General features: G+C 39.9%; 1 protein-coding gene across 1 annotated transcript; it reads right to left on the minus strand.

Moving 5' to 3' along the window:
* Window positions 1–2,288: 2,288 nt before the first annotated feature.
* Window positions 2,289–10,693, minus strand: LOC125822529 (uncharacterized). Its single transcript, XM_049501940.1, has 6 exons — window positions 9,746–10,693; window positions 8,981–9,685; window positions 7,382–8,728; window positions 5,187–5,245; window positions 3,986–4,353; window positions 2,289–2,626 (listed from the first exon to the last, which is right to left on the minus strand). Exons 1-6 carry the CDS (start codon window positions 10,691–10,693, stop codon window positions 2,289–2,291), a joined length of 3,765 nt encoding a protein of 1,254 aa, XP_049357897.1.
* Window positions 10,694–12,277: the final 1,584 nt, after the last annotated feature.

Consider the following 12,277-nt stretch of genomic DNA (forward strand, 5'->3'; position numbering starts at 1 on the left):
ATGGTGCAAGACGGCGATGAACCATACCAAGGGGCGAATCGCCGAGTTAATCGGCGATTCTGACTTATATCACCAAATGATTTGCCGCAGCACAAATTTTTGAAAACTATAAATACTCATGGAGAGTTATAGCTTAGTTTTAGTTTTTTAGTATTATTAGACAATATCAGATTCTTAATATAATTTTTAGTACTTTTTATTTTACTCTAAAGTTTGGAGAGGGTTTTGGAAAACTTGAAGAAGAAGAGGGTTTCATCTCTTCCAATTTGGAAGTTGGTCTCTTGGATTCTTCTTTCTTTGCTCAAATCAAAACTTATTCCTCTATACGAATTTGATTTCAACATCATTAAAGGTATAAATTTCTATATCTTGATGTGTTGCTAAAACCCCCCATTCTTGGGATATGATTTAGCAATTATGTGTTGATATTATTGTTGGGTCTTGCTTGCTGACAGGTTAGATGTAGTTTAACGGTGATTTCACCTAGTGGTTGTGGTTTAATTTAATGGGTTTGTAATTGCAAAAACAAAGCCACCCATGTGTTTTTGGTTCGCTCGAGAGGGAAGTCACGAAACCAAGACCACTAGACTGATGGTCTAAGGAGTGGGTCGACATGAGGGTGAGCCGTAGTCCCATACCCTAACACTCAGCTCGAGATAGTGAGTGGGGTAAGGCGTAGGCTGGCCTTGATTTGACAAATAGGTGTTCGAGAGGAACGCATTTGAAACGGGGTAAGTTGATCAAGAGGGAACTTATTTCCATCTAAAGCTTAGCCTAGTCACTATTATGTTGCAAATTTCCTATCGAAAGCATGTACCCAACGATTTATCTCAATTTGTGTTGCGGTCACACCCCAAGAACATCCCCCCATACCCTATTTTCTTATTACTTTTGTTTTTTTCACTACTAGTGACAAAACCCCCAAATCGATATTTGACACTTTTGTGTCACCACCTTTAATTTAATATGTTTTTAATTGTTAATGTATTTCTCTATGACTAATTAGAGCTAAATTTTATTTTTCTATTAATTCTCAAAACAACTCCATTGGGACACGACCCCAGCCTTTAGTTGGGTTACTATATTATTGATGATCGTAGACACTCGTAATGTAGGTTAGTGCCGCTAGTCACGATAAGCATCAATTTTCCAATCAACATTTATTTCAGTTCACTCAAGATCAAAAATGTCTTTCCAAGGCTTGTAATGGGGCAGAGTGGTAAGGTATGGTCATTTAGGCTCAGTGACTTTCATCCTCATGAAATATGGTGCTCACAACAGTTCCTTTCCTTTTCCTTAATCATTTTTGTTAGTGCATCATAAGTCATCCTAAATTCTTTTCTTCTCTCTTTCTCTTTTTCTTTTTTTTTTTATATATGGAAGGGTTTCATTTTTCTCAACACCATGGGTTAAAGGAGACTTTTCTTGCACTTCTTGACTTTACCTTTTCTTTTCACCACACCCCCAACTTAGGGTTTTGGCCTAAGTTGGCTATTCGCTTAACCACAACTTCAGGAGGATTATGGGTGATGGATAAGGAAAGGTGTAGTTTTTATCAAGTTTCTTCTAAAGAAAGGTAAGGCTCAAAGGGTGTTCAAAAGTGGTCCACACACTCACAAGGTATGTCACAAAAAAGGTATATGTCAAATTGGCTCACACTCTTAGAAGTTTCCTAAGATCATATCAAGAGATAACATCACTTAGTTGACCAGACCAACGGGGAAAATTCTAGGATCTATCATGCATGGTTCAAAGTAAGCTCATCACACTAGGTATTGACACTATTGTCAAACATGACTCCACACTTTCGCTAGTGTGCAATGATCATTATAAGAGACTCAATTTGATAAGAGGCTAGTCACAACGAGATGCAAAGAGTTCACATATTGTCTATGCAACTTCATTTGGTCTCATCGTAGCCGCGTATTCATGTTCGTTCGATTAAGAGCACTATTCAAGTCATCGGTATTGATCGAAACTTAGATTTACATTTTGCAAAAGAATAGCCATTTTCAACACACGAGAGGTGGCAAAATTTTTCGGACGGGATCAAAAATCGTTTAGCAATTCATAACAAAAGGAGACATAAGCTCAAACATCCACAGAAACAGTGTAAACACAATGTAAGAACAAAACCCAAATATAAGCAAAACACGAAAATCAATAGCACACAAAGGTGGGCCTTACCCCCACCACAAATAAAATCATTTGTCCTCAAATTCAAATAGCAGAATATCCTTAATTTAAAATAAAGAAAGACAGAGAGGGTGGTAAAGAGGTGATCCTGGCTAATCTGTCACTCCATCTTCCAGAGCTTCAGTACCTGATGTGTCAACCTGGAATTTGATAATGCCCCTTGGAGCTTCTTTAGAAGATTCAGCGGTAACTGACTTACTCAGATTGTCCAAGTCATGAGCCACCAAAAAGGAGTGGATAGTTGTGAAGAATCTACGTCTCCACGAAGGAATAGTGGTGTCTCGAGGATTTGTTCTCTTGCTGGCACTGGGCTTCTTGCCCTCATTATCCGTTTCGGGAGGATTTGTTTCATTTGTATTTTTCTTGAAATTTTTTGCTTTTGTTTGTTGGGGTGGCATATCTCTTCCAGCTACGTTCGTTCTATCCATTTCTGCAAAGCTTAGAGAAAAAGTTAGAAGGTATTCAGACAAAAGCGAGGCAGTTCAATTGCAAAATCACTTCGCTGAACCAGTTAGTGAAGCGCGCAACTACTTTGGCATTTCGACGAGTGCAGTACATAGAGAATACAAGGGTGCAGACAAAGGGCGAAGAGGAAGTCTTTCAGCGAGGGGCCGAATGCGTTCGGCGACATCATGCTTCTCATCGGAAGTTACAAAATTCAACATCACATTTGGCATTAAATTAAAGGCGAGATAGGGATTTCGGGCGAACCGCCGAGTGATTAGGCGAGCTCGATCCATCTCGCTAAATGACCCAACGTTCCTACCTTTGACTCAATTTCCGAATTCAACCCCGTAACCTCCGAAAAGAAAATCAGGGCATTCACAAATCAAATTAGGCTTAGACCCAGTGACAATTATGCACAATCCATGATTTTTCATCCAATTTAAAGCGCAACCTTCAGGAATTAACTATTTAACTTCATACAGGCAAACTTTGCGAACCTAACAGGCAAGCAAATATTCTAATCCTACCAGAGAAGCCCAACACACATCATCAAATTAATGTCATTACATTTGAGTACAAATTTCTAGGAAAGGAACGCGGAGTTTGAAGTACAAACCTTTTATGCCGATCAAATGGATATTGAGATGCTAGAAAGCAATGTAATCCAACAGGTAGAACAATTCGACACTAAAAATACTCTAAAACTGAAAGAAATGTAAAACTAGAGTGCATGTGTGAGTTTGGGAAGACAAAAAGTGAGGGAAAGTGAATGAGTTAGAATTTTTAAACCCGTGGGCCGAAAAACTGTCAAGTTTTTTGTCATTCGACATCATTAGTCCCGATCGCCGATGTATTCGGCATAACGCCAAGTAGTCATTTGCCTCGTCGAAGTTTACGGAACCTCCATGTTTTGTGGGAGTCCAAACAGCGGTCTCTATTGGGATCGCTGACATAGTCAGTTATTCTCCAAAAAATTCCAGTGCTCGCCAAGCTTTACAGACTCCAATGTATGTTGGTCTTTAGTCTAACGACGGTCTAGTTTAGGGTCGCCGAACCGTTCGGTGATTCGCTGATAGGACCTGTTACTCACCAATCTGCATTTTTTGTTCACTCGCTGCACTTCCATTTGCGCAATCAACACACCATTATTTTATTAAAGCAACATAAAGAAATAAAGGTTTTTTGGTTTGCCTCCTAAACAACGCCTTAGTTAACATCGTGGCACGAGCAAGTCAACACTCCAACCTCGTTTTTGGGCTTGAACCTAGTTCATTGGGATAGAGCTTAGGCATTACATGACCCAAAAGAGTTTCAATTAGCTGGATAGATCTAGAGTGAGAACCGCTCATCTGATTTTGCACTTCTACATTTTCTCGAATCACCTTTAACACTCTATCTTGCTCACTTAGCTTTGGGAAAATAGTTAATAACATATCCTCGATACGTGTATTCTCATTGTCCATAAACATTCCCTGCTCGGTAGGTGGTATGCATTTGCTCTTCTGTTTGGACATCACCTCCAGTTCCTTGACCTTTTGGGTCAAGTTATCCCTCTGACCCAGCAAAATGATCAATTGCTGATCTTTTTCAGTATCCTTGTTGGTTTTAGCCACAAGGTCAAGTAATTTGGTTGCGGTCTCATAGGGGTATCTCTCGAGGCCACCCGGGATCAATTGATCGATTAATCCTCTGTTTCCGAGATTGAGACTCCTATAGAAGCTCTCCAGTAGAGCCAGATAGGGAATTTCATGAGTTGGGCATTGTATCAATAGTGCTTTAAACCTCAACCACTACTCATGAAAATGTTCACCTTCCATCTGTTTGAAGGTTAGGATGCTATCACTGAACCTCATCACTTCCACCGATGGTGCTCTATTGGTTCATAGTCATTAACCACACTCATCTCTCCTGTTTCAGTAAAAACAACTGAACAAAACTAAACTAAAAATTAAGTTAGTAAAACTACAACTAAGAAGAACAAAAATTCTACTAATTTAAGAATTCTCAAATAACACCACTCCCCGGCAGCAGCGCCATTTTGATGTTTGCATAATCAAGACACAACTTTCAATGCAAGTGTCTACGATCGTACAATAGTAAAGTAACCCTACAAAGGTGTCACGCCTCAGATCTGATTTAGACGGACAGGCACCCGATGGCTAAATGGCCCGAGAGAACCAACTTACAACCTGTACTTACCATACATTTAACTATGATAACTATGAAGCTATGACAAGCTTATATGCCCTGTAATGATAAAAGACCCACATAGACAGGCCCAAAACTTATGTACAACACTTTGCCGTGGAGGCCACAATTGTTAAGAGACAAGACACAACCAAACTTTATACATTAGTCTACAAAGCCTCTACAAGATCGACAACCTTAGTTTAGGTCGGGACAAGGCCCCGCCTTACCCTTAACTACTATACGGTAACAAAATAGATGCCAAAGACTCGATTAAGCCCCGAATCAACTTGGAGCTCACCAATAGCAGCTGAGTGTCCTGTGCTCCTATTGGGGAGGTCTACTAGTTGGAGTACCTGTGCCTGCAACATGAAATGCAGCGTCCCCCGAAAGGGACGTCAGTACGAAGAATGTACTAAACATGTCAGGCAATAACATATGTAAACAAGAGCTCAATTGAAATCAAGTATCAATATGTAACTGCATAGATTAGATTAAAGACCACCCTTGTTGCTGTTGTGGGATCATGTACATTATATTATTTTTTGTAAATTTTCTTTACATTGCGATCTCTATAAAGCATGTGATACAAATAACCAACTGATCAGTGGTAAAAGAGGATGACCCATGCTAGGCATTTTAACCCCTGAGATGCTGTCCTCAAATATATAAATTTGGGATCGACTCATGCTAGGCTTTTGCCCCTGGGCTGCCACCCTTACACATATACCGCTTCATATAGTTTCTTTAATCTTTGAGATTGTTATTTTGGTGGTCATAATTATTTTTTGAGCATCAAAACTGTACCACTCAGATAGTACAACGAATTAACCTCCTTCCTTTCCGATTATTAATCTACAATGAAATAAGTAAGACAACTAATATTAGTAGCTAACCAACAGATTGGGCTACTTAAACTTGGCAAACAGTAATCAGGCAGCAAACCCATACTTATCAAACCGATGGTATGCATTCCACCCCTTCTCCTTTCATAACGTCATATACAATACGACCTTCTAATAAGGTCCCCTGAACTCCTCGGGCTTTATAACATATGCAAAACAGTAAATAAAGGGGTTGTAGGCAGCAAGCTTATGCAACGCCCAATTAGATGGTACGTTACTGCACCCTTTACCGTTTTATCCTTTAACAAGTTCTCATGACTTCTGCATATGCCTCCTTATGTTACTATACACAAATCAGTTTCTAAACATCAGAATGTGGCAGTAGCAATATGAACTCACGGTTTCCGACCACTGTCCCTTGAGCATCCAACTAACATTACATTTAAAATGCTCAAATGGGCTAACAATTGAGTTAAAGGGGACTCCCCTCCATGGCTGTCCCAACATGCACAATCAACCAGAACATTCCCCAATCTCACACCATGTAAAAGGAACAATTCTCAGCTCATTAACACATACCAAATCCCCTAACCGATTCAAGTACAAAAGAGGGATGAAAAAATTAACATATGGCAGTAGCCTTACCTTAAGGTGAAATAAGTATCTCCTCTTGAATTTCTTAAGATGGGAGATGTTACACCAACTTGTACTTAAAAAATAAAGGGTTTTCTCAGATTTTTAATGGTGAACTTGCAGGCCAGCACTTTGGAGCTTCTAGGGTTTCTTTTTGGGAGTAAATTGTTGTAGAACAAGTGAGAGATTTATGAAATGAATTTCATTCTCTTAAGGGTCCTTTATGGACGTTTTTACATTAAGAAAAATGTAGAAATATCTAGTCCCTCACTTTAAGTAAGCAGGTACATCACTCCCTTAATTTCTGCCACAAGTTCTTTAAGTAGCTGCATCACCTAGTTGCCCTTTTCTTTTAAATTGCAGTCCACATATTTCCTAACTAGGTGCATCACCTACTTACCACTTATTTAAGTAGGTCAGCAGTTAATCCACCATTAAAAACCTATGTCATCCTTTCTACGTAAGCTACACATGTACGTGAGTAACTTAATTACGTAAGATATCCGAATCAGTAGCTTAAGCAAGTAGGTTGATTACTATGACAAATTTTACTTTACTTACTCTACTTAGCCTCAAGCCTCTTCCGAATATTGTCAAACCTATTTCAAACCCTCACTACTCACATAGAACTAGTATATGCAAAATATGGGACGTTACATCCTCCCCTCCTTAGGAACATTCGTCCTCGAATGTTTGCCTAATTATTCAGCTCCAATCAAGTTCAATCAAGCCTATGTTGAATTCTACTGTTAGCCACATAATACGCACAGACTTATACTTACTTGTTACTGTCTCAACTCAGCACTTTGACCCTTCTCCTCGGATTGAAATAAATGAGGATATTTGGACATCATTGCTTCTTCCGCCTCCCATGTAACTTCTTCAACTTGTTGGTTTCTCCATAGTACTTTTACAGAAGCTACTTCTTTATTTCTTAGTTTCTTAACTTATCGATCCTAAATTGCGATGGGTACTTCTTCGTAAGTGAGATCTTCTGTAACGTGTACATCTTCCCTAGGAGTGATACGAGATGGGTCGCCTATGCATTTTCAAAGCATTGAGACATGAAATACTGGATGGACTGTTGAGAGCTCTTGAGGTAGCTCTAACTCATATGCGACTTGAACAACTCTTCGAATAATTTTATATGGCCCTATATAGCGCGGACTCAGCTTCCCCTTTTTACCAAATCTCATTACCCCTTTCATTGGGGATACCTTCAAAAATACCCAATATCCTATGAAAAATTCCAGTCCTCTCCTTCTATTATCTGCATATGATTTATGTCGGCTTTGAGCTGTTGCTAATCGTTGTTGTATCACCTTAACTTTTTCCATAGCTTGATGAACAAGATCTGGCCCAAATAAGGCAGTTTTGCCCGCTTCAAACCATCCGATCAGTGACCTGCACTTTCTCCCATAGAACGTTTCATAAGGTGCCATTCTGATACTTGAATGGTAGCTGTTGTTGTAAGCAAACTCAATAAGCGGCAAATGATCATCCCACCTACCTTTGAAGTCTAATATACAAGCTCGCAACATATCCTCAAGTGTTTGGATTGTTCGTTCTGCTTGACCATCCGTTTGAGGGTGAAAGGTTGTGCTTAAATTCACTTGTGTTCCCAAACTCTTCTGAAATGACTTCCAAAAGTTCGCGGTGAATTGAGCTCCTCTATCAGATATAATAGAGATTGGTACTCCATGTAGCCGAACTATCTCTTTAATATACGACTTTGCATACTCTTCAACTGTATAAGTAGTCTTGACCGGTAAGAAGTGCGCTGCTTTGGTAAGTCTATCAACAATCACCCATTTGGAATCAAACTTCCGAAATGAGCGAGGCAAACCAGTGACAAAATCCATATTAATCATATCCCACTTCCAAATTGGAAGTTCTATACGCTGCATATAACCTCCAAGCTTCTGGTGCTCTACTTTAACTTGTTGACAATTTGGACATTGAGCTACAAATTCTGCAACGCTCTTCTTCATGTTACCCCACCAATATACTTCTTTCAAGTCATGATACATTTTTGTTGATCCCGAATGGACAGAATATCTTGAATGATGTGCTTCCGTCATAATCCTCCTTCTTAGTCCATCTATGTTAGGTACACACAATTTGTTTTGGCATTGAAGTACTCCCTCTTCTGTAAGCTCAAATGCCTTTGTCATACCTTGTTGTACATTCTCCTTAAGTTGTAATAGGATTGGATCCGTGTATTGCTTCTCTTTCACCTCCGCTACAAATGAGGATTCTGCAGCATTTTGTACAATAGCTCCTTCATCTGGAGATTCAAGAAGGCTAACCCCCAAGCTAGCTAATTGACGTAGATCTTTAGTTATTTGCTGCCTTCCTATGGACTGCTCATAAGTGCTTGCCATTATTTTACGACTTAAAGCATCAGCTACAACATTTGCCTTCCCGGGATGATACAAGATATCAATGTCATAATCTTTTAATAACTCAAGCCACCTTTGTTGCCTCAAATTCAGATCCTTTTGCTTAAAGATGTATTGCAAACTCTTGTGATCAGTATATATATCAACAAGAACACCATACAAGTAGTGGCGCCATATCTTCAAAGCAAACACAACTGCTGCTAGCTCTAGATCATGGGTTGGATAGTTTTTCTCATGTGACCGCAACTGCCTTGAGGCATAAGCTATCACCTCACCATGCTGCATCAACACACATCCTAAGCCCACTCCCGATGGATCACAATACACTACGTACCATTCCGTGCCTTCTGGAAGTACCAATACAGGTGTAGAAGTCAATTTATTCTTCAGTTCTTGGAAGCTTCTTTCACATGTATCGCTCCACTGGAACTTGACTTCTTTTTGTGTTAGTTTTGTTAATGGTGCGGAAATAGAAGCAAATCCTTCAACAAACCTTCTATAATAACCTGCCAACCCAAGGAAACTACGAACCTCCGTAGGTGTTGTAGGTCTTGGCCAGTTCTTCACAGCTTCTATCTTTTGGGTATCAATCCTTACTCCTTTATCAGATACAATATGACCCAAAAATGCCACAGATCTTAACCAAAACTCACATTTAGAGAACTTTGCGTACAACTTTCGATCACGAAGAATCTGTAGCACCTGCCGCAAGTGATTAGCATGGTCCTCTTCAGATCTTGAATACACCATAATGTCATCTATAAATACTATCACGAACACATCCAAAAATGGCTTGAACAACCTATTCATCAAATCCATAAAAGTTGCTGGTGCATTTGTTAGCCCGAATGACATAACTAAAAACTCTAAATGACCATACCGTGTTCGAAAAACCGTCTTGGGTATATCTTGATCTCTGACCCTCACTTGGTGATAACCCGACCTCAAGTCAATTTTTGAAAAGCACTTAGCACCCTGTAACTGATCAAACAAATCATCAATTCTTGGGAGGGGATATTTGTTCTTAATCGTTACCTTATTCAATTGTCGGTAATCAATAGACATTCTCAATGAGCCATATTTCTTGCGTACAAATAAAACTGGTGCTCCCCAAGGGGACATACTAGGCCTTATGAATCGTTTTTCTAACAAATCATTTAATTGTTCGTTCAACTCCTGTAATTCTGCTGGGGCCATTCTATATGGAGGAATGGAGATAGGTTTAGTATCTGGAATTATATCAATACCAAACTCTACTTCTCGTTCTGGAGGCAAACCTGGAAGATCTTCAGGAAATTCATTTACCACTGGAACAGATTGAAGAGTTGGTGGATCTGCATCTATATTTCTTACTCTTACTAAATGGCATATGTAGCCTTTGTACATCATCTTCTTCACCCTAAAATAAGAAATAAACTTACCTCTTGGCGCCCCAATATTACCTTTCCATTCAAGGACTGCCTCTTTTGGTAAATGGAAATGCACCATCTTAGTTCGGCATTCTACTGTAGCATAACAAGAAGCTAACCAATCCATACCCATTATGACATCAAAATCAACCATTTCTAGTTCAATAAGGTCATCTAATGTATTACGACCACAAACAATTACTATGCACTTTCGATAGACTCTTCTAACTATAATAGATTCACCAATCGGTGTAGACACTTCAATTGGTTTAACCAATAATTCTGGTGTTCTTTTGAACTTTGCAGCAATCAATGGAGTGACATATGATAGTGTAGACCCCGGATCAATTAATACATATACAATATGTGATAAGATGGATAATGTACCTGTAACCACATCCGGTGAAGCCTCTAAATTTTGTCGATTCCCTAAGGCATACGTGCGATTCTGAACTCCACTAAAACTAGATGCCCCTCTAACACCTCTACCACGACCTGCAGGCATTTGTGCACCCCTGCCTAAAGAAGGAACTGATGAAGACGATGCAACAATCGATCCAGCAGGTTGTGCCATACTGCCCATGCCCCTTTGAGGGCAATTTCTCATCATGTGTCCCGGTATACCACACCAAAAACAAGCATCTGTCCCAAACCTACATGTGCCTAGGTGATTTCTCCCGCATTGAATACAAATTTGTCGAGGAGGTCTTGATTAGCTCATAATTCCCTACTCGTGGTGCCCCGCTGTTCTTGAGCTTTGGCTTTCACCTCTTTGCCCAAACTGATCGCCCCTAGACCCTCGTGGTGGAGCACTAGCTGTAGAGTAGGAAAATGATGGCCTAGGCAGTCTATTAGAAAACCGAGGCTTAAACTCACCTTGAGATTGGGTAAACTGCCCCGTAGATTTGGCCCTCTTGGACTGCCCTCTTTCCGACTCTTGTGCCCTTCTTCTTTGCCTTTGATCCTCCAACTTTTGTGCAAAATCTTGCATCCTCGCTATATCCATGTCTTTATTCAAAGAAGCAATGGTACAATCTCTAACCAAATATGAATCTAATCTGTCCACATATCGATGAACTCTATCCTCCATAGTAGACACTATGTTAGGAGCATACCTGGATAAAGAATTAAACTTGAGATTGTACTCCCTCACGCTCATATTCCCTTGGTGGAGATTTAAAAACTGATCAGCACGGGCCTCTCGGATCTCCAATGGCAGATAATGGTCAAGAAATGCCTTTTTGAACTCTTTCCAACTAGCTAAAGGTGTATTTGTAACCCTAGATTGCTTCCAAGCTTCATACCACAATATAGCCATACCCCTGAGTCTATATGTTGCTAGCTCAATTTCTTCTTTACCACTTACATGCATAACATCCAAAGTTCGTTGAATCTGATTAATAAAGTCTTGCGGATCTTCTTTAGGATCTGACCCGGTGAATGATGGAGGGTCCAAATTAAGAAAATCACGTATCCGCATACTAGCAGCCCTATCTGCACCACTCGTACCTGCAATTGGACCTTCTAGCCTTTGCCCTTGGCCAGCAACTATATGAGTCAATAATTGGACTGCATTCTTTAATTCTTGCTCAGTAGTATTAATAAGGGGTTCTCGAGGTGCTGCTTCCCTCCTTAAATCATCTGGAGATGGAGGAGTTGGGGAAGTCTGTGATAGAGACTCATTTTGAGCCTCACTTTGATCAGCATGTCTAGGTAATGATTGGCTACTCCCTTCTCCGGCAGCCACATCTATTTGCTTGCCTGTATTTACTCCTTCTCGTAACCGGCATTTTTGCTATAATAAAACAAGTTAGAGGTTAGATATAATCCACCTACAATATGGCTCTATCGCACGATCTAGAAGATGAAACAATAGAAACAACTCCTACATATCTCGTAGCCTCCTGTTTATAGATGTGGTGCACAACACATCCATAAGCAAGACTCTACATAGACACGGCTTTGTAGACTCCCTAGCATGACCTGCTCTGATACCACTTTTGTCACACCTCAAATCTAATTTAGACGGACAGGCACCCGATGTCTAAATGGCCCGGGAGAACCAACTTACAACCTGTACTTACCATACATTTAACTATGATAACTATGAAGCTATGACAAGCTTATATGCCCTGTAGTGATAAAAGACCCACATAGA

This window comes from Solanum verrucosum, unplaced genomic scaffold (assembly GCF_900185275.1).
Source record: "Solanum verrucosum unplaced genomic scaffold, falcon-dt-bn FXZP01000302.1, whole genome shotgun sequence".
Lineage (NCBI taxonomy): Eukaryota > Viridiplantae > Streptophyta > Magnoliopsida > Solanales > Solanaceae > Solanum > Solanum verrucosum.

Bases quoted from the DNA above. Each gene is read 5' to 3' on its own strand.
- LOC125822529 (XM_049501940.1), bottom strand. From the start codon at position 10,693: ATGGCACAACCTGCTGGATCGATTGTTGCATCGTCTTCATCAGTTCCT. The intron at 5,246-7,381 runs GTATTTCATGTC...TGACATGTTTAG, and splicing joins AGCTCTCAACAGTCCATCCA to TACATTCTTCGTACTGACGT. The intron at 2,627-3,985 runs GTTCTCACTCTA...TAAGCTTTGCAG, and splicing joins AGTGCAAAATCAGATGAGCG to AAATGGATAGAACGAACGTA.